This window comes from Zootoca vivipara, chromosome 1 (assembly GCF_963506605.1).
Source record: "Zootoca vivipara chromosome 1, rZooViv1.1, whole genome shotgun sequence".
In the NCBI taxonomy this organism is placed as follows: Eukaryota; Metazoa; Chordata; class Lepidosauria; order Squamata; family Lacertidae; genus Zootoca; species Zootoca vivipara.
Window position 1 is genome coordinate 45,849,327 of NC_083276.1, and position 23,194 is coordinate 45,872,520.

General features: G+C 43.3%; 2 protein-coding genes across 2 annotated transcripts; both read left to right on the plus strand.

Moving 5' to 3' along the window:
- Positions 1 to 2,191: 2,191 nt before the first annotated feature.
- On the plus strand, positions 2,192 to 15,205 carry MED6 (mediator complex subunit 6). Its single transcript, XM_035113287.2, has 8 exons — positions 2,192 to 2,251; positions 6,906 to 7,065; positions 9,094 to 9,185; positions 11,508 to 11,590; positions 12,471 to 12,579; positions 13,059 to 13,174; positions 13,899 to 13,926; positions 14,379 to 15,205. Exons 1-8 carry the CDS (start codon positions 2,230 to 2,232, stop codon positions 14,507 to 14,509), a joined length of 741 nt encoding a protein of 246 aa, XP_034969178.1. The 5' UTR covers positions 2,192 to 2,229; the 3' UTR covers positions 14,510 to 15,205.
- A 4,714-nt stretch (positions 15,206 to 19,919) lies between these two features.
- On the plus strand, positions 19,920 to 23,137 carry LOC118084010 (disintegrin and metalloproteinase domain-containing protein 20-like). The gene has a single exon (XM_035113224.2). The coding sequence runs from the start codon at positions 19,925 to 19,927 to the stop codon at positions 22,037 to 22,039; it is 2,115 nt and encodes a 704-aa protein (XP_034969115.2). The 5' UTR covers positions 19,920 to 19,924; the 3' UTR covers positions 22,040 to 23,137.
- Positions 23,138 to 23,194: the final 57 nt, after the last annotated feature.

The window sequence follows — 23,194 nt, forward strand, 5'->3', positions numbered from 1 at the left end:
GAATCCAAGGCTTCAGCTATGGGAGAAGCCAGAGTGTAATGCTGGGAGCCCCTCCATCATAGGCTCAGGCTGTGTGTGTGTATGTGTGCGTGCGCAAATAAGCCATATATCATAAAGACACCACAGTCTCTGCTGTGCCTCATTTCCAAAAGGAAACGGGAACCCTGGGCAACCACCTGGACCCCCGGGAATCTCTTGCTGCTCAGAGATTGGTGTGGCATGCAACACTGGTGTCAGAAGTAAGAGACGACACAGTGCTATCTAAAAAGTTTCCTCCCACCCCCAAGACTATTAAACCTAGAGTCTGAAATTACCGGTCTGTACCTCTGCCTAACATAGATCAGTAGTCCTATCTCTGCACTGGATGTGATTTGCATACCCAATAATTCCGATGTAGATTCTGGGCAATCCCCTACCTCTTGTTATTCCTCTGCAGGTGCCACACATGCTTACCTCCTTCCATTCTGGAAGCACAGCTGAAAAAACACTGACTCAGCAACATGGGTCTGGACAGTAGAATAATAATCATGAATATGAATTAGGAAATGTTGACCTATAAACCATCGCTTTAACTATACGGACCATCGCTTTAACTATATGGAAGTGAGAGCTGGACCATAAAGAAGGTTGATCGCCTAAGAATTGATGCTTTTGAATTATGATGCTGAAGGAGACTCTTGAGAGTCCCATGGACTGCAAGAAGTTCAAACCTATCCATTCTTAAGGAAATCAGCCCTGAGTGCTCACTGGAAGGAGAGATCCTGAAGCTGAGGCTCCAATACTTTGGCCACCTCATGAGAAGAAAAGACTCCCTGGGAAAGACCCTGATGTTGGGAAAGATGGAGGGCACAAGGAGAAGGGGATGGCAGAGGACGAGATGGTTGGACAGTGTTCTTGAAGCCACCAACATGAGTTTGACCAAACTGCGGGAGGCAGTGGAAGACAGGAGTGCCTGGCGTGCTCTGGTCCATGGGGTCATGAAGAGTCAGACACGACTAAACGACTAGACGACAACAACAACCTATAAACACTTGATGAAATGCATACGGGTGCGGGGAAAGTATGTGTGCAACTTTTGAGAAAAAAATTGTGAAGTTACAGGTGTTAAGCAACAGACAATCCATTCCAAGGCTGCAATCCTATATCCACTTATATTGGAATGTACCCAACTTAACTCAGTGGAACTTATTTTTGAGAAAGACATCTCACTGTAATCTCTCAAGAATGTATCCTAAAAGAACAGAGGTCAGACCACAAGCAACTAAGCCCAGCCAACTAGTTTAGGGTGCATGATTTCAATGGGCTCCATAGCACATTTTTGTCGGGTATTGGGCTCAAGATTAAATAGCTTGTAATTAGAGTGGCAGACCTTGGAGCCTCAAATTTCAGCCCACCTCTCATTCTTCATCATAGTAGTGGCCCCCCTGCGGCTCCGTGCCCAGTGCAACCAAATCAGTCGTGCTGCCCTCAATCCACCTCTGTAATTAAGGTTGCCAATTTTTTTTGTTCATGAATTTCTGCTTTTTTTACTTCAACCTTACCATGTTTGAAATTTAGCAGACATGAGAAACGCCACCCCACCCCCAGTCCTTATTTCCATGCCCCAAAACCTGGTTTCTGTAGTTACAGGTAGGTAGCCGTGTTGGTCTGACGTAGTCGAAACAAAAAATAAAAAAAATTCCTTCCAGTAGCACCTTTGAGACCAACTAAGTGTGCTGTTAAAAGCATACACGTTGGCCTTTTGTTTTTTGGCGGGTTAGATTTACAACCAACTATGCAACGGTATACTTCATATGTGTTGCATTTGAAGCGCTGGTGTGTGTATCTGATTTACTTTTCAGCGCAATCCTAACCACGTCGACTCAAGAGGTAAATCCTATTGATACCCAATGGGACTTATTCCCGTGTGTGGAGCTAGAATCGCACCCTTAGACTTTTTAAATGTCCTTAAAAAGACACCCTTTACTTTTCACTCCTAAAATTATATTTCACCCACTTTGCTTTTTAGCGCCCATCAGGGGTGCGCAATCCTTCTGGGACCCCAAAAGGATTACTCCTCCAGTCGCTGAAGGGACAACTACGCATACTCCACGCTCGGCTCTCTCGTCGCCGCTCTAGCCATTCGCTTCGCCTCATCTCCGAGGCTTGCCATCCTAGGCAACGTCTCTCTATGGTGCAGTGAGGTCATAGAATTGCGCCGGGGCGGATGCGACGCGCGGCGCTGAAGCCATGGCGGCGGTGGACATACGAGGTAATGGAGACTGGATACTGTTGCTTTACTATAGCTCCTTAGGCACCTTGTTTAAGGAAAGGCCACTGACTCCCGGCTCCCTTCCCGTCCCGTGTGTCTCCATTTTGCCATCCATGTCCACCAGGGCCCCTGAGGCAGATGCAGAAAGCAGGGGCGAGCGGCGTTTGTCGTCTCGATAGGGCTGGGAAGGAGGGAGTGGACGAAACCTTTGTGGGGGTCGCAGAATAAAAGTAATTCCAGTTATTATTTTTTAAAAAGACGCAGTGGAATCAAGTGTCGTTGTTGTTTTTATAAGACTCCCAATAAGTCCTGCGCCCAAAGACATTGTAACGTTGCGCCGATCTGCGGCTGAGATTAGAAGCGGTATTAGTGGTTTGGGGGCTTTTGAAATTATAAACATTATTCTGTTGTCGAGAGTAGACAAAACAAGAGAAGGAAAGACGCTGATACTGTAACATTACAACTCGGGATCACCTAATGATATTGCCAGGAGGTTCAGGACAAATTCAAAAGAAACAGGTCTTTCATAGAGAATAACGTGTTCACTACTCCACACTGTGTCAATAGTCACCAGATTCAGATGACTTCAAAAAAGACAGAAACTGGATCAGAAAGGATTTCTGAGTTTGTACTCTTCTCAGTTTCATTTCATTACAGATGGACTATAGATATCCTTGAGTTTCTACCTAGAGTTGCATGTTGCCTGCAGTGTTATAAACTCAGATATATAAGCTAATTGCCAATTAGCACCTTAAACCTAGGTTACGGTTGCCAGAACAGAATGTCTAGGTACCCCCCCATGAGATTTATTGTTATTATTAATATCCATTTGCGACTAGCGTGGGTCCAATTACGACCTGGCACATATCTGGGTGCCAGGTTGGCAACTGACATCTCCATCTCACTGCCTCCCCTTTCTTAAGCAGGTAAGCAAAAGAGCTTATTTATTACATTTATACCCCAACTTTTTTTTCTCAAGGAATACATGGTTTCCCCCTACTCCTCAGTTAATACCTACAACAACCCTGTGAGGTAGATTAAGAGGCTGTGACTGGCCCAAGATCACCCAGTGAGCTTCATGACTGAGTGGGGCTTTGAACCCTGATATTCCAGGTCCTAGTCCAACACTCTAACCACAACACCACACTGGCTTCCTAGAGTACTTCTGCTTTGGGGCAGGTATATAAATTAAGTAGGCAAATAAATATGGGGAAGACAAAATGTCACTTAGAGAAGGATCTGAAATACTTTCCTTGAAGCTTGAATTTGTTTTTGTTCTGGATTTTAAAAAATGTTTTAGTGTTTTGTAAACTACTTTGAGATATTTTTAAAAAAATTATAAAGCTGTATAGAAATGAAATGAATCATCATCACCGTCATCTCCACGGGGGGCGGGGGGGGGATGACGCCTAGACATACCATTGTGGCAAACGCAACCCAGGTTTGGCGATTAGCTTATATATCTGAGTTTCTAACACTGGGTGGGACACCAGTGGGGTGGGGTGGCACGTTCCCATTTTGCCTCATTTTTTCTAGACTTAACAAATGCTGTTATAAGAATAACCTGAAGTGCAGACAACTTTGAGGCATTAAGGTAAATGTTTATTTTTGAAATGATTAAAACAGAATTTCTGACACCTCAAAGAGAATGATTACATTCGTACCTCGAAAGTCGAACAGAATCTGTTTGGGAAATCTGTTCTACTTCCAAAATGTCCGGAAACCAAGGCGCGGCTTCTGATTGGCTACAGGAAGCTCCTGCAGCCATTTGGAAGCTGCGTCAGATGTTTGGGTTTCAAAGAACATTTGCACACCAGAACACTCACTTCTGGATTTGCTGTGTTTGTGTTTATTAATTATTTTCACAGGAAAGGTTCCATTGTTTCCACTGATATTCCCTAATGTGGGAATGCTTCCCCCCCTTTTGAATTGCACTTGAAGATAAAGGCGTGACTTTTTGATGTGTTCCTGTATTTTAGTTTGTACTATGGGTAGAAGCCCATAGTGAACAGATATAACACTAAAAAATTATTGAGGATAGGTATTGCTGAATCTGTGGCATCTGTGGTTTCATTAATTCCCACATTTTAACCTGCTTTTATGAAAGAAGGTAAATTGCTGCATTGAGAGAAACCTTTCTCTATAGAAGTAGAATGGAGGAAGGCACATTTACATAATAATATGACCATCTCTTTGCTTGCCTCTGCTTTATGCAAGAGTTTGAGCAGCATATTATTGATGCAGCATATGCATTATTCATACCACTATTTATGCAGCATTAATCATGGTTTCCTAAGCATCTAGGTATGCTTTCTAAAAGATTGCTGAAACAATGTACAGTGGTACTTCGGTTTTCAAATGTCTCAGTTGACGAACATTTTGGTTTACGAACACCGTACACCTGGAAGTAAATGCTTCAGTTTTCAAACACACCTCAGAAGTTGAACATGCCACATGGCTTCTGCTGATCCTGAGGCCTAGCTGTCAACTGTTGAGTCCTGAGCACCCACACAACATGGAGGTGATATTTGGGCTTATTTGGTGACTGTGTGCAATCAGTCTGTGTTCATGTCATCTCAGAAGCCCTCTGCCAATCACCCCTTGCTGTGAGAAATGGATAAAATCTGCAAAGCCAAGAGAATCATTAACAGAACAACAATAGAGGTGAAGAAGGAAATTCTTTCCAAGCATGAAAGTGTAAGTGATCTGGCAATGCAGTTTGGTATGCCCAAATCTACAATTTGTACCGTCATAAAAATAAGAATGTCATTAAGGGAGCCAGTGTTGCAAAGGGTGTTAAGACACTCACAAAGCAACGAACACAGAGAATTGAAGAAATGGAGAAATTGCTTTTAATATGGATAACTGAAAAACAGTTGGCCGGTGACAGCATTTCTGAGAGCATAATTTGTGAAAAAGCTTTACATTTGCATGCTGACCTCATCAGAAACACCCCTGGAACAAGTGCTGAGGGTGAGAGTTTCAAGGCAAGCAGAGGGTGGTTTGATAAGAGGGGAAGTGGCATACACAGTGTGGTGAGACATGGTGAAGCTGCCAGTGCCAACAAATTAGACGCCGAGCAATTTGTTTTGGAATTTAAAGATTGTTAAGTCACAGGGTTTCGTTCCCCAACAAGTTTTCAACTGTGATGAGACAGACCTCTTTTGGGAAAAATGCCAGAGGACCTACATAACAAAGGAGGAGAAATCCTTGCCAGGACACAAGCCCATGAAAGACAGGCTAACCCTTTTATTTTGTGGTAATGCAAGTGGAGATTTTATGTTGAAGCCTTTGGAGAACCCCAGGGTATTTAAGAAAAACAATGTCACAAAAAGCAAATTGCATGTGATGTGGAGGGCAAACAGCAAAGCTTGGGTAACCAGGCAATTTTTTATTGAGTGGGTTCATGAAGTGTACGGGCCAAGTGTAAAAAAAATACCTCCAAAACTATAATCTTCAAATGAAGTGCCTGCTTGTTATGGATAATGCTCCAGCTCACCCTCTAGCATTGAAGGAGTTGATGGAAGAGTTCAGTTTTATCAATGTAAAGTTATTGCCCCCCAACACGATTCCTCTCATCCAGCCCATGGACCAGCAGATCATATCTAATTTTAAGAAACTTTACACCAAAGCACTGTTCAAAGGTGCTTTGAGGTGACCTTGGACACAGAGCTAACCCTCAGAGAGTTCTGGAAGAATCATTTCAATATCCTACATTGCTTACATCTCATAGAAAAAGCATGGAGGGATGTGTCTCACAGAACAATGATGTCAGCATGGAAGAAATTGTGGCCAGAAGCTTGTCCCTGAACATGTATTTGAGGATGTTGAAGAGGATGCTCCTATTGTTGAGGATATTGTGCCTCTGGGAAAGTCCATGGGCTGGGAAGTGAGTAGTGATGATGTGGAGCAGTCAGTGGAGGAACACAAGACTGAACTCATCACAGAAGAACTTCAAAACATTCAGGTGGAGCAGCAACAGGCGGCAACTGAGGAATTGTCTTCGGAGGAGGAGGAGAGAAGAGAAAGTGTTTCTACTGCACTGATCAAAGAAATGTGTGCAAAATGGGTTGAAGTGCAATTTTTTGTTGAAAAATATCACCCTGATAAAGCTGCTGTAAGTCATGCTACTAACACTTTCAATGATAATGCTATGTCTCACTTTAGACAAATTTTAAAATATCGGAAAAAGCAAATGTCAATTGAAAAAGTTTTAGTGAGGAAAAGAGCCCGTGAGTCTGAACCAGGTGTCAGTGGTGTAAAAAAATCAAGGGAAGGAATGGCAGGAAAGGAGTCACCCACAGTGATTCTGGAAGAGGGCTACAGAACACCTGTAGAACACTCACCCAACAACAACAAAAGTTTTGTACAAAGTTGAGAGATCGACTACCCTTTAGAGAAAGTCTGCCAACTTCCTGGTGCTTGAAACCAGTTCCCCATAGAGCAAGTCCATGGGGATCCTGCCATACTCTGAACTCCAAGCACCCATTGAAGCAGGTGATAGTGGTGGACCAGCACTTTATTGACCAGGGCTGCCTGGCTTAAAGTGGGCAGTAGTTGACCAGTGAGACACAATCTCTCACACTGATGAAGACTTTCACTATTGTAACTATACAGTACTTGTGCTAATCATACATTTCTCTTTCTCCTCCAGATAACCTCCTGGGAATTTCCTGGGTCGATAGTGCTTGGATTCCAATATTAAACAGTGGAAGTGTGTTGGATTATTTTTCAGAGCGTAGCAACCCATTCTATGATCGAACGTGCAACAATGAAATGGTCAAAATGCAAAGGCTATCGCTGGATCACCTAAAGTAAGTTACTGCTAAACATTGGTAAAGTAATCCTATAAAACAGGAATAGGGAATGTCCAGCCTACAGACCTGATTCATCCCAGCAGGTCTCCCTATTTGGTGCTATTTGTTTTAGGCACACCATGGCCAAATGCTGCAGCTCTCTTCATATATATGTTATGCCTGCAAGCCCTGTTCTGCAGCAGTTTCCCGTTTCCTGACAACCAGCTGGCTGATGGGTGATTGGAAACTGCTGTGTGAAGCATTTTGCTAGCTCTTTGCTTGGAGTGTGAGAAGTGGTGGCAAAGCTCCTAGTGCAGCTCTTTCCAAGTGCCTGACAGCCACCTGGTTGTCACATGCTTTGGAAGCGTTATGCAAGGGACTTAAACACCCACCAGTCACCTGATGTAATTATGACACCACATGATTGACAGAAGGATAGTCCAGCCCACCTTTCACAATTGGTCTGCTGGAGTGGGGAGAGAGGAGGATCTGGGCTGTTGAGACTATGTTTCCCCTTGCGGTTATAAAACAAGGTTTAGAATAGTAGTTGTCACCTGTGAAAAGTAAACACTACCAGTAATTGAGGTACTAAAGCCAGAGATGATAGAACTTTTCCCTTCTCTTTGTCCCTATTTTGCCTTGACAGCTGGTTCACTTAAACTGCTTGCCCTGCCCTTTTATATAAGCAGAAGACAGTTACCCAATTTGTTTTGTGCTATGGATGAAATATGGGTTCAATGATTCTGGCTTATGTAAGATTAGAGAAATGCCTATTAACTGGTGGTCTTCTGAAAGTTTCTTATTCTGTTTGAAATGGTACCGTAGATGTTGAATGACTAAGATACTGTGTTCCATGCATATGAGAAATTGTCAACTTTCCTGTTGATTATAGAATGCTCTGCAACACAGTTGTTTGCATATTTTACCATCAACTAAAGTTGGAGCTATAAAAGATTGCTTTAATTAATGTTAAATTAAAATTCATTTCAAAATGAAGAGCATCATAACTGTTTTGGATATTTTTTTCTATTGCTGTTAAAGGATAGCTTTATTAAGTATATTCAAAATAAACAATGAACAAATATATTTATTGGGAAAGACATACTAATGAAGGAAGGAAGCACTGTTTCTTTTTTACATCGGAAATAGAGCCTATAGAACAATTTAAGTGGTCTCATTAGTAAGCAGTTACCTTGAAACCCCCTTTCTCCTTTATTTCTATTTGCTCTGAAAATGCTTTACAATAAGATAACTCTTTTTTTTTGAATATTCTGAAATTTCCTAATGAAGTCCTTGTTGGTACAATTTGTGGCTGGGATCCTTTATAGTGTTGCATCTCCAAACCTGCAGAGAGTCAGAATCCAATAACCACACTAATCAAATCCAAACATGAACACTATGTTAAATCATCCCATGGTGCTGTTAAGCTGTCGATGAATTTGGTGGGAGTCCAGCTGGTGAAAAATTTATTCAGGACAGCAGTATGAAACCCGATAGATTAAGAGCAAATAGATCCATCAGGTGACTGTCAGAAAATTACTAGGATCTGGGACAATTTTGAATCCCAGCTTCTGCCCACCTAGCAGTTTGAAAGCACGTCAAAATGCAAGTAGATAAATAGGTACCGCTCTGGCAGGAAGGTAAACAGTGTTTCCGTGCGCTCTGGGTTCCATCATGGTGTTCTGTTGCGCCAGAAACGGTTTAGTCATGCTGGCCACATGACCCGGAAGCTGTCTTTGGACAAACGCCAGCTCCCTCAGCCTATGGAGCAAGATGAGCACGCAACCCCAGAGTCGTCCGCGACTGGACCTAACAGTTAGGGGTACCTTTACCTTTTAAGACAATTTATTACATGATTTGGTCCAAGAGGGGGCACACTTGCAAGTGTGCACTAGATGACCCTTTGAGTCTCTTCTAATTCTACAATTCTATGATGCTATAGGTGTGATCTGTCAGTGGGAGGCTTGTACTTTCAGGTGGCTTCTTTAGCCTGTACAATAAATAGTAGTCTTATCTCCTTGTTCAGTCTTGTCTCTATTCTTTCAGTCAAATGGTTGGAGTGGAATATATCCTTTTACATGCACAAGAGCCAATTCTCTTCATTATTCGTAAGCAGCAAAGACAGAGTCCGACGCATGGTAAGGATTTGTACAGTATTTTGTGGAGGACAAGATGGAAACAACAAAAAAGGATAGGTACATTGCTTCCCTGTACAGATGCAGTGCTCACATACAGAGGAATCTTCACAGGGCTAAGCAAAGCTATATTCTCCAACCTTCCCTCAGTGCACATACAGGAAGTGATTTGGTGTTTATGAAGAACAAGAGGTCTCTGCATATCCTCATTTGCATATCCCCATCCAGGCTTTCCATTCTGCTTGATTGATCAAGTTAACCTACCTCTGTAGCGCTCATAACTTGAGCAAACGGGGAGGAATTGGCATACAGAAGGTGCATATTCCACCTCCAATTCCTCATATCAGCTTGTGCCTTTTTTGAGGGGTGGAGTGGAAAGAAATGAGAATCCTATGTTTAGGTGCTGGGCCCCGAATGCTCCACCTGCTTTTGTTTTCCTGTTCACAGAAGCATAGGTAGAAATGTTAGCTCCCAGAATTCACTTTGCTGTTACATTTTCTTCCTGAATTTTGCTTTATGGTCTAATTTCCTTTTTGAGATAATAAAAGAATGCCCCCTTGTGGCAAAAGGCAAATAGTGCTGATAAAAACATGCCTATTTGCAGTCTTATGTTTTTATTTATATATTTTTTAAATACTTTTTATTAAATTTTCCAATTAAAACACAATTCAATTATTTCAATTATTTCAAATTATACACATACATATCAATTAAGCCAAATAATATGCCAAATCATAATTTTTTTAGGCTTCCCATGCTTCAAAATGGGGATTCTAGATAACTGTTCGCACTGCCATCCTAATCCTGATATCAAAATCTTGCTCATAGTCCATTATAGTCCCGATCTTTTCCAAAAGTCCCTCTAGATGTTTTCTTCTCTCTTTTGTCACAGCTTCTGAGATAGGCATCAAACAAGATTTAACACATAATCGTTCTTCCTGTGTGGGTTTTTTATCCAGTCCAACGTCCCCATAAATCTTCCTCTTGATCTGGAGTGCCTCTCCTTGTCATCTTTCCGCAGGGCCTGCAAGACAGAGCTGTTCTGCCTGGCCTTTGGGTTGGACTTAGTCTGACCCCTGTGCTTTCCTCCCTCATGGCTGGATTTATGGACTACTTAAAATGAGGCTGCATTTTAAATTTTAATATTGTATTTTAATCTGTATTTTAATTAATTGCTTTTTTATCTTTTATTGTAATTTTATTGGTGTGAGAGGCCCTTAGCCCGGTTCTGACTGGGGAGGGCGGGGTATAAATAAAATTATTACGTTTAAAAATTCTCAGGGCAGATAGTGCAATTGCATAATAAAAGAATAAAAGCAATACCGGTAATAATAATAATAATAATAATAATAATAATAATAATAATACTAGTAAGTAACAAGGATAAAAGAACAAAAGCAAAATGCAGCATGGCAATATTGCCAAGAGCAGACTAAAAAAAAAGCTGAATTTTTTAAAGGCCTGGGGAAAATAAAAAGGTATTTTAATAAAAAGGTAAAGGCATGAAAAGACACCATGTATCTTCACCATGTAGGAGATCTTGGAGACAATATTAATATGGATGGATATGTGATGAAAGCATAGGAGGGGGCTACCCTAGGTGGATGTTTTCCCTTTAAAAATACTCCTCTCCCTTGTTCTTGATATGCACCTCAGGTTGAGGCTTGCCTGTACAGTCGTACCTTGTTTTGTGACCAGGATCCATTCTGGACCCCCGGTCGCTAGCCAAAAAGGACACAGGACAAAGCGCCGTGTCTGTGTGCGGAGCAGTTTGCATTTCTGTGCATGTGCAAAGTGCGATTTAGTGCTTCTCTGCATGCGCAAGCGGCATACCCAGAAGTAACCTGTTCCGGTACTTCTGGGTTTGCCGCGGACATTCACCGGAATGGACACTAGATGAGGCGGATGTGGAGGTATTACTGTACAGTCTCAAAATGTTTTCTTTCCCCGTGTTATTTTGCTCAAGTGTTGGACTGGCAATAAAGCATGAGGAAAAAGACATTCAATCCCCTCCCCCAGGCTTTCTTCATGTTTTAACCATGGGTTGAGATTTGCTCTAACCATTGAGTTTTTCTCCCCATTGCTTGCTTCAAAAGTAAGAAAAGTGGAAGAAGACTGAGCCCTCACAAACTGAGCCCTACTGGGCCATGTGTGTGTGATACACACGTGTGTGTGTGTGTGTGTGTGATACACATATGAGAGAAATTAGGCACTCTGCTAGATTTTGGATAGTAGGCTTGAATGTCCCATGACCGATCTACCAAATACACTTGCAATGCCAGTTGTTCATTTAGAGTAGACTAATGTTGTGCTTTTCTTTTATAGTTACCCCACTGGCTGATTATTACATTATTGCTGGAGTGATTTATCAAGCCCCTGACTTGGGGTCAGTTGTAAACTCTAGAGTGGTAAGTCTATTTCCTGTATTCTTATAATAAAGGTATTACCAGTGCAAGTGCTTAGGGTTTTTTCCTGTTCCCCTGTTTGTCCTCAGGTTTGGGGGCAAAATGTGTGAAAAAAGGATCTCCACCTTTTGCGAAAAACATTTGTGTTGTAGGAAGTAAGATGATTTACTGTTGTTCTGGACTGTTAACTTTTGAATGGTGTCTTGTTCTTAAGTTTAAGGTTGAATATGCCCTGTATCAGAATAGGTTTTTCCTCCCTTAGAGGGAGTGTTCCCAAAGTGGGGTACCACATCTCAGAAGTCCCTCTCAATGGTTACCAACTGCCTATCTTCAGAAGATGGAGATATTTGGTCACTGAAGAGGTATATGTACAGTGGTACCTCTGGTTACAAACTTAATTCGTTTCGGAGGTCCGTTCTTAACCTGAAACCGTTCTTAACCTGAGGTACCACTTTAGCTAATGGGGCCTCCCGCTGCCACCGCACAATTTCTGTTCTCATCCTAAGGTAAAGTTCTTAACCCGAGGTACTACTTCTGGGTTAGAGGAGTCTGTAACCCGAAGTGTTTGTAATCCGAGCTGTTTGTAACCCAAGGTACCACTGTAGTAGAAAATTACTTCAGAGCATGTGCAGACTGCCTTGCCTTTACTCCATGTGTTCCCACCTCCTAAGTGAAAGATCTGGCTCAATGGTATCATTATTCAACTCCCCTCCCAATCTTCCAGCCTCTGTGCATGAAGGTACAGGGAGATTCCACCCCAAACTCAGAGTACTGGACAACCTGTATAATGACATTTATTTTGTGAGTTGGCCGGTTTGGCTGGCTAAAATATAGCACAATGTGGGAAATCATGTATCTTGTTACAAACTTATTTTTTTTCAAGCTCAGTGCAGTACATGGAATCCAGTCAGCTTTTGAAGAAGCCATGTCCTACTGCCGCTATCACCCTTCGAAAGGCTATTGGTGGCATTTCAAAGATCAAGAGGAACGAGGTAGCATTCTAGGCTTTAAAATATATGCTCTTTCTCCTTTGACAGAAATTGTGGGCTTGGGCTTGGTGTGTTGACTTCTCTGAAATGCCTGTTCTGCTGGTTTATGAATGAATGAATGCACCTCAGGAGTTGGAAAGAGTTAAAACATTCCAGAAAAGTAATGGTGTCAACACAATGTCATTTTAGGTGTCTGGGCATGTAGGATGGGGCACTGTTGGTGGTAGTGAAAGCTTACATTAATTCTGCAGGGATACGATACCAAATCAACTGAAGGAGCTTAGGGAAGATATCAAGTAAACAGAAAGGAGAAACCTTTCTGAGAAGTTGTGGAAAATTAAAGGTTAACTTCTACTGCAAAACTAACAAACAAACAAAGGAAGACAAGAAGCTTTATTCTGTAAATGAATGGACAGATAAAAGAAAGTTAAAAGTTTATGTTCTGATGGGATGCTTCATTACAATCTCTAAATTATTTTCAGATAAAGCCAAACCCAAAGCCAAAAAAAAGGAAGAACCAAGTTCCATTTTCCAGAGACAACGTGTAGATGCATTACTCCTAGATCTGAGGCAAAAATTTCCTCCAAAGTTTGTGCAGGTATTAGTTGGGCTCACACTTTAACTGATAATACATCAGTACTGTACTGTAGGTATTAGAGCTGTCATTCAAGCCTAAAGATTGGCATCTGTTATGGTTGGCATCTTCAGCCTATTTATTTATTTACTGAATTTATATACCGCCCTATACCCAGGGGGTCTCTTGTTAGCTGGTTTCATATGTTACTTGATTTTTAAAAGTGTGATTATTAAAAGTGATATAATTTGACTTTCCTGAGCAATACTTTGGAAATCTTGTGTAATGAAAGCCATTGCACAAGGCTATAGATTTGGCTTCTGCAAGATTAAGTTCTGCCTCACAAACCTATTATTTGAGTGTGTCAACAAGCATATACATAGATATACATAGATAAGAGGTTGTGTAATTGACATGCTGTACTTGAATTTTTTTTTTAAAAAAAACTACTGTATATTCCGGCATATAAGACGACTGGGCGTATAAGACGACCCCCAACTTTTCCAGTTAAAATATAGAGTTTGGGATATACTCACCGTATAAGAAATACGACCTGGTGTATGACGACCCCCGACTTTTGAGAAGATTTTCCTGGGTTAAAAAGTAGTCTTATAAGCAGGAATATACAGTAAATTGTTTTTTATATAAGGCAGCAGTTATTAGTAGGACAATAGCAAGATTGTGCCAAAGCCAGATGCATGTATTTTTTTAAATTAGTGACTGTTTTTCTTTTTGCTCTTCTTCACAGCAAAAGTCTGGAGAAAAACCCATTCCAGGTGAGAATTCAGTCATTGTTTTTAAACAGAACCAAATCCAAAGACACTGCAGTTTTCTTTTCAGCTGAGGCTTATGAGAATATTGCCACTAAGGTCATGTTCACTATAGAGAGTGAGTGGGGGAAGAGAGAGTGAGGTCCCCAGTGCTGGGACCCTAAAAAAAACCCACCACTTTTATTAATATTTATAAACATTCTGGGTGCAGGAAACTATTATTCTCCAGTAGGATTGAAAATCTGAATGCAGCAATTCGAGTTATTGTATTTAATATTTTGCTGGAAACCACCCAGAGTGGTTGGGGAAACCCAGCCTGATGGGCGGGGTATAAATAATAAATTGTTGTTGTTGTTGTGGTTGCTTTATTCTGGCAGTTTTGCATTGGAAAATAATCTTACGGCAGAATCACATATGTAAAGCTGTTAGAGTTGGATTTTTTTATTTTATGTTTCCAGTGGATCAGATCAAGAAGGAGCCAGAGCCAACCCCTGAAGCTACAAAACAAGAGGAGAAGGACACGGCTAAGATCACCCAACAGAGCACTAGCACCAAAGGACCACCAGAGAAACGGATGAGACTGCAATGAGAGAAGGGAAGATTATACTCTTAAACTGCAATACAGCAAGGAAAGGAATGACAACTGAGTGGTGGACTTTTGACATTTCAAGGCTCTTTCCTTTTGCACTGTTTACAAACCTGCTAGCTGCAAACCTTTAGTTAAATACAGGAAAAAATAGTTTAGCCTTTCCCCTATTTTAATATTGAAGGCTGTATTTCTTTTAAGAAGCTTAGACCTTGGAAAAGGATGCCTCAGGAAAGAAGACCATCAAGAAAAAACAAATGCAAAACTAGCCAATTCCTTGATTATTATCTTCCTTTTACCCCTCATTCTTACGTGTTCTACAGAATAACAAATGTGTGGCAGGATTATGTGAAGAAATGAGCAGGTTATGCTTTGGGCTTTGAAGAATGGTGTTGGCAGTAGATGAAAATATTTTCAAAACTGTTTTACAGAATCCATATAATTGGAAGTGAAATGTAGGCTGAAATTTCAAAATCTTCTTGATAACTATCTCAGTAAATAACATAATTGGAACAGTCACCCTCTTTATAAGCTTTTGAGTCCATACTGCTTTATATATAGAAAAAGCTTTACCTTTGTTAATTTTTCGTAACAGTACAGTGTAATGTTGAAATAAACTCAGGTACTCTGGTTTTTGAACTTATATTTTAAATTTATTCCTGACTATCCCATATTACCCTCTAATTAAAGTTGGTGAGAGAATAAGTTGCACTTATCATCTTGGCCACATAATTAACTTATCATATTGTCTTCGGCTTTTGTAATTTGACCTGTTTATTATGGTTAACGTCAAGGCAAGAAATAATATATAAAAAGTTGAGCCTTTTATGTAATTAGCATTGCCCCAAATAATAGGAAGATGGAGTGCGAAGAATTACACTGGTAAGCTCCTTTTAAGTCAAATGATGTTTTTATGAAGCCACAAACATCAAGTTGTCTAGATCAGAGGTGTCAAACTCAAATTCATCAGGGGCCGCATCAGCAGTTTGGTCACCCTCAAAGGGCCGGTTGTATCTGTAGGACTATGTGTCCACTTTTTATTATCATAAATTATTGTCACTGCATTCAATTATTACCGTTTTTTTTGTTATAATGTAAGTAATAACTGGGACCCAGGTGGCGCTGTGGTTAAACCACTGAGCCTAGGGCTTGCTGATCAGAAGGTCGGCGGTTCGAATCCCTGTGATGGGGTGAGCTCCCGTTGCTTGGTCCCAGCTCCTGCCAACCTAGCAGTTCGAAAGCACGTCAAAATGCAAGTAGATAAATAGGAACCGCTACAGCGGGAAGGTAAACGGCGTTTCCATGTGCTGCTCTGGTTTGCCAGAAGCGGCTTTGTCATGCTGGCCACATGACCTGGAAGCTATACGCCGGCTCCCTCGGCCAATAATGCGAGATGAGCGCGCAACCCCAGAGTCGGTCACGACTGGATCTAATGGTCAGGGGTCCGTTTACCTTTACCTTTAAAGTAATAACTAGCTCTGAAAGCAGAAACATAGTCAGAATAATGGCAAGTAGATATTCAAATGTTGTACAATTGTACAATTTATTGAAAAATGATTTTTGGTAACTGCACTGGGTGGTGGGTTTCATGCAGGACCTTTGCAGAGCTACTAGTACCTGGAGATGCTGGGGTCCTTCTGCATGCAGGACAGATGTTCTGCCAGTAAGCCACCACCCTTCACCAAAGGGACTGGCTGAGGTTGACTCACTGGAGCTGCTCTCCTGGTTCCAGGGTTTAAGGGCCAGAAGTATAAAGCAGCATCCTATGTTTCTGAGGAGAGGGAGAGGGAGGGGAGGGAGGGAGGAAGGAAGAAAAGAGGGAGTGGGAGGGAGAGAGGAAGGAAGAGGGGAGAGAAAGAAGAGTAGGAAATAAGGAAGGGAATAAAGAAGGAAAGAAAAAGAAAGAGGGAGAGAAGACGGAAAGGGAGAAAGAAGGAAGGAAGTAGAGGGAAAGAAAGAACAAGAATGAGGGAGAGGAAGAAAGATGGGAAGGACGGAAGGAAGGAAGGAAGGAAGTAAGGAAGAAAGAAAGAAAAGAGGGAGCAGGAGGGAGAGAGGAAGGAAAGAGGTGAGAGAAAGAATAGTAGGAAAGAAGGAATAAAGAAGGAAAGAAAAAGAGGGAGAGAAGACAGAGATAAAGAAAGAAGGAAGGAGAGGGAAAGAAAGACCCAGGGGCAAAAAGCATTTCCTGTGCAGCGTGAGGCAGCGGGTGTCCGTTTTAGGAGAAGTGCGTAAAAGCCTCAGAGTTGCACGTTCGTGAGGCTGAGCTGCTGCTGAGCTCACGTTCATGAGGCTGAGCCGTGGCAGGAGGAGGAGGAGGTGAGGCAAGAGGAGGCGGAGGCTTGCCGGGTCGGTGCCTGGCAGCGCCGTGCGGAGAGTCCCGAGCCTCTGGGACGCAGCAGTGCTCTGTAGCACTTTGAATCCTCCTCCTCCTCCACGCGGCGCTGCTGGGTGCTTTGTCTGTGCTTCAGCAGCAGCCGTTTCCAGGCGCTGAGCCGTGGCAGGAGGAGGAGGATTCAAAGTGCTACAGAGCACTGCTGCGTCGCAGAGGCTCGGGACTCTCCGTGCGGCGCTGCCGGGCGCTGACCCGGCAAGCTGCCTCCTCCTTGTCCTGCTGTGGCTCGGGGCGCTCCATGCAGCGCTGCTCCAGCCGCCTTTCTACCCCCCCCGGCCCCAGCTGTTTGTCGGCGCTTTGTCGGCGTGGCGCTTCAGCAGCAAGGTCCCGCTGCTGGGTCCCACTGGCTGGGGCGCTCAGCGGGCCACATGACAAGGTCTGGCGGGCCGGATTTGGCCCGCGGACCTTGTGTTTGACACCCGTGGTCTAGATTAATGTTGCCGGCCCTGGTTCTACTGCACAAGATTGATAGCTGTCTGGCTATCCAAGCAGGACAAAGAAAGTGATCAAAGCAGGTCACATCTCTAGATGTGCTGTACTACCTTACTGGTGGGACAACTTTTACTGGACAAAAGGTCAGGATAAATTTCTGCTACCTGCCTGCTGCTTATCATAGAATCATAGTGTTGGAAGGGACCACAAGGGTCATCTAGTTCAACCCCCTGCAATGCAGGAATCTCAGCTAAACCATCCGATAATCTTGAATAAACATCCCTGTTGGCTTTAAAAGAAGAAAAAAACAGGTTCCATCTTCCAAAGCAGGCATACCATCACCCTAATCCAAGGAGATCGGTGAGTTCATGTGTAACATTTGAAACTTTACATTACAGTATCTGGAATTTGCTGCTATTGCTACTACTAAGCATGATATGCTAGGTGTCATATAGAACAAAATCCTAAGAGTCATTCCCACACACAGACTTCTGAATAAACTTGGCAGCCATGGAACAGGAGGACAGATTTTCTTCTGGACTAGTAAAATGTTGGAAAAACAGGAAAGTTTTCACAAAAAATGAAACCCCACCTCCAAAAAGATCCTTATTAGAACAGGTGCTATTTAATTTTCCAAGTTATCTATAATCAATAAGTAGCCAGGCTTGCAGATGACACCAAAGTACATAGAATGGTGAAAATCAGATTGTAAATTTGTTTGAGACAACTTCAGGCTGTCTGTGGGTGGGGTGGAGGGTGAGAGGGAAGAGAGATGTGGTTATGGCATTGGGGGAAATCCCTTCTCTATTTAACCCTAACTCAGAAAACAAACGGGCACTTTGAGCACCTTCTAGATTGAAACTGCAGCTAAGCAGCTGGTCAGGAAAAAAAGCTAATTTTGAAAATAAAGCCTTTTGAGCTAGAAACGGGAAAGTGTTCAATGTGCTTTTTTATATTATATGGCAGCTAAAATTACATATTAAAACAATTTCCAGAGCAGTAGCTATGAGCAAAAGAAATGAAGAGGGGTTTTGGCACATTTTATTATGGCATATGGAGTGATTCAAAGGAAAGTGTACGTACAGCATATCACACATGGATTTAAATGAGTTTAACAACAAAAGGTTATAAATGATCGGAAAAAAATAGTTGCAGCATATTCTGGAATAGGAAAGTGGGTAGATGGTTGACTGTATCTTCTAATTTTCCTGAATTGTTCCGTTTCAGAGATTAGCAAAATCTAATTTTCATAGTCTGTTAATAGGGAGGTATGAGCCTTGTGAGGAGGGAATGAGGAACCTGTTGCCCTCCAGATCTTGCTGGCCTGCAGTTCCCATTACTCCCTGAATGCAAATACTGATCAAGGAAGATGGGGGTTGCAATGAAACAATTGGAGTCCCAGGAACCCCTATGCCTGCAGGCTATTATTATGATCCAATTTCTCCTTTTAGATTATCCATACCCACCAATTGAAATATTTAACGCTACATCCTCTCCGTACCCCTCTCGTTTTTAGACTCACGATAACACCGAGAGGTAGATGGGCAGAGAGCGCGCGAGTGGTCCAGGGTCACTTCGGGACGCTTCCTCGCCTAGCGAGGCTTGTGTCCTGTGGACATCTTCTCTCAGGCCAGCATCCTTTCCCTCACACCTTGTCACCCGCCGCGCCGTCGGGAGAGGCAAGCGAGGAGCGAGATGCTCCCCGACCTCGAAGGCGACGGCGTTGCTTAAGCCGTCCAAGGTGCTTCGTTCCCTCAGCGAAGGGCGCCTGCACACCTGGGGCGGCCAGGTGAGGTTCCTGTCGCGAACCGTTTCTTAAGGGCCGAATGCCGCCCACCACCGCGGAGCTTAAATCTGCCTTGCCCGCTGCCTTGGGAGCCGTTAGGACCCTGGCGGATTACACGCTTCCATTGGCGGCAAAATCACCGCTACGCCTCCTCAGAGGCAACGACGCTGTTCGAGGATAGGGCCAGAGGCGCCCTCATGGGTTGCATCGCTTTCTTGGACCCGCCGGCTCCGTGTGCTTCGCCGCCCTCTCGGGTTATGCAGACGCCAACAGAGACTTGTTATTTTTCGCTACCCCACCCTCCGAATAAACCCCTGAGAAGAAGGCGGAGAAACGAGGCGCGGGGAGCTTGTTCATGACACGGGAAAGCACCGCGCGTGGGACAAAAAGCACCTGCTGAATTCCTCTCAGGGGAGCGGCGGGGCTCGAGAGAGAGCGGAGCGGCGGCGGGAGAAGGGCGGCAGCGAAACCGCAAAATCAAGCCGAGCGCCCCGCCAGGAGGGGGAAAGCCAGGTAAGCCGCTATTTTGTTCTCGAACGGCGTCGTTTTCCCGGCCCCGCCGCCGCGGCTCCCGCGCTCGCCCCTCCCCTCGGGCCGCTCAGTTCCACGGTTGCTGGAGCGCCGGGCGGAGGACACCACCGATGGCTGCTCTCCTCCCCGCAGGGCGGCGGTGGCGCTGGTGGCGTCGGCGACAGCAGCAGCAGAGGAACCTCGTCCTTCTTCTTCCCACCCCCTGCCTGGCTGTCACCTTCCCGCGTGAGGCGAGGCCCTCCCGCCGCCCCCCGGCCCGCACGCGAGGGGAGATATGGGGCCGGGTGGCGCCGGCGGGGGACTCGCGTGGCTGCTGCTGGCCTCGGGCGTCTTCCTGAGCCAGGCCTCGAGCCAGGCGCCGCCTCAGGGCTTCCGATACGTCTCCTACGAGGTGATTATCCCGAGGAAGATGGCGCCGCGTCGCGGGCGGGAGCCCCAAGACCTCACGTACCTCGTGGAGCTGCAGGGGAAGGGCCACGTGGTGCACCTCCGGCAGAAGAGAGGCTTCGTGCCTCAGCACTTCCCGGTGTTCACCTACGGCAAGGAGGGACACCTCCAAGCGGACTACCCTTTCGTCAGGGACGATTGCTTCTACCACGGGTTTGTGCAAGGCCAGCCCTCGTCTCTGGTCGCGGTCAGCACATGCTCAGGAGGCCTTAGGGGCCTCCTGCAGGTGGAAAACAAGACGTACGAAATCGAGCCGGTCCAGGCACCCACGAACTTCCAACATGTGGTTTATCGGCTGGAAGAAAAGGAAGGCGCTGTCCGCATGAGGTGCGGGCTCACTAAGGGAGATCAAAATCTCCAGGAGGCCATGATCCAGATCCCAGAGAATGTAGAGCTCAAAAGTTCCCAGGGAGCACTCTGGCAGACACATGCCAGATATGTGAAAGTTGCTGTTGTAGTGGAACATGAGCTGTTTGTCCATACTGGCAGAAATGAAAGTCTTGCTGCTAGAGAAGTACTGGATATTGTCCATATTGCAGATTCCCTCTATAAGCCTCTTGGGATTCATGTAGTTCTAGTGGGACTAGAAATATGGTCACAAAAGAACCTCATGGCAATTGCTAAAAGTATAGATGAACTGCTTGATGTTTTTAATATTTGGAGAAAAACGACCTTCATCCACCATCTAAGGCATGATGTTGGCCACTTATTTGTATATAAGCATTTTGGAGATAAGCTTGGATTATCATTTGTGGGAACAGTGTGTGATCCCATTTGGGCATCTGCTGTCGAGGCATTTATTACTTCTAGTTTGTTCTCATTCACTATAACTTTTGCTCATCAGTTGGGCCATAACCTTGGCATGCAACATGATGAGAAATACTGCACTTGTAGTCAGCATTCTTGCATTATGGCTTCATTACAGAGCAACACAAGTCAGTTTAGCAATTGCAGTTTTGATAGTTATTCTACCCTAATGAATAGTGGTAGGAAACAATGTCTGTTAATTCCACCGGAGCATGAGAAACTGTATGAGCTCGAAAACTGTGGAAACAAGGTGGTAGAGAGTGGAGAACAATGTGATTGCGGTTCAGAATTTCATTGTGAATTGGATGCATGTTGCCAGTCGAATTGTATGATGCGGTCAGGAGCCACTTGTGCTTTTGGAACATGCTGTGCCAACTGTCAGTTTCTTCCAGCTGGAACAGTTTGTAGAGAAAGGACTGGCATCTGTGATCTTCCTGAATACTGCACTGGGATTTCAGAGTGGTGTCCTGAAGATGTTTATGTACAAGATGGAGCTCCATGCTATGATGGTGCCTACTGCTATCACGGGAAATGCTCTACTCACATTCAACAATGCAAAATGATATTTGGCAAACAAGCAACGGTTGCCCCACTAGATTGCTTCAAAGAAATAAATACGCGAGGTGACCGCTTTGGCAATTGTGGCGTTATTCCTGGTGATGTTTATAAGAAATGTGAAAACAGTAGTATCTTGTGTGGAAGAGTCCAGTGCATAAATATCGATAAAGTGTCTAATCTGAATGAGCATAACACCATAATACAAACTCCTGTTAGCAACAACTTGTGCTGGGGTACTTACTACCCAAGTGGAATGGGCATAGCTGATATTGGAGCAGTGAGAGATGGCACACAATGCGGCGATGGCAAGATATGTATTAATAGGTATTGTATCAAGGTATCCCTTCTGAACTATGACTGTAATGAAACAAAGTGCCACAACAGAGGAATGTGCAACTCTCATAAAAATTGTCATTGTAACTATGGTTGGGCCCCTCCATATTGTCTAAATGAAGGCTATGGTGGCAGCATTGACAGTGGACCCCCTCCACCTAAGAGTGGCAATTTAGGTATGACTATAAGCATTGTAATAGTTACTTTTACTGTTGTTATTGGAGCTGGGGTTGGAATCATATAAGGAATTTCACTGATAGAAGGGTTGAAATTACTTACTGTATATTCCTCATTGAAGTGTCAGACTCCAGTAAGCTCTCAAAAGTCAGCAAGTCCTAAAGTGTCTAATCTGACATTGCAAACACTTAGGAGATGTTGAGCTTATAAAGGATTTCACTCAGTACATTGTGCGGCAAATAACGTATTTTGTTGCTTGTAAAACAAGTGTGGCCTCTCAATAATTTAAAAATCTGACTTGCTATTAATTTTCTAGGCTCATCAGCTTATGAAAATACTTGGGCACCTAGATAGTAATGTTTGAGGATGACTTTCCATGGGGCCTGTTGTAACATAATTTCTAACGTTTGTACGCTGTAAATTAGAGAGGATGGGAAGCTTGGGAAAAATTGAAGTAGCAAGAGAATGCCATCCAGAGACAAACCTAGAAAGATGATACATTCAAAAAGAATTATGAACAATTCTTTTAACTGCAATAATGACAATACAATTGGTTTCTTCATGCATCTGAAATGCCTTTAGGAATGAGGTAAAACATCTCAGAATTGCACATTCATGAACCTCTTACTCAAGATTTGTGTAGCTCTTTAAATGATATTTAATCATGTGTAAGTGTGTTGGGAACTGCAGCATTCATTAGTAGTATAACTGACACACTGCTGCTCTATACATAACTCCAGTATGTTATGACTATTCATAAACTGCCTCACAAGAATAAATGTAAACTCCTGCTTTTGATTTGCAATGGCATACAATATAAATTCTGAGAGATTTCATGTATGGTTTTTGCAGAACACAAAAGTGCAAACCAGCAGAGCTATGTGGTGTATGTTCTATAGCAGTATTGTATGCCCCTTGAACAATCAAACATCTGGGGTGAAAACATTATTTATGGGTCTGTGTAAGAGAATTGCTCTAGTGAAACCGGTTCAATTAAATACAAATTTTGCCTTTCTGTCTCAGTCTGTCTTGCATTCTAATTTAACTGAAAGCATTCGTCTTTGACTTCCCTCTCACAAACCATTCATCAGGACTGCATTGTTTAACACTTGGATATTTCCTGGAAGAATCAGTTTACAGTTCCTAATAGTGATACTTGTTCAGAACAGTGAGAGTTTATATATATATATATATATATATATATATATATATATATCACCCA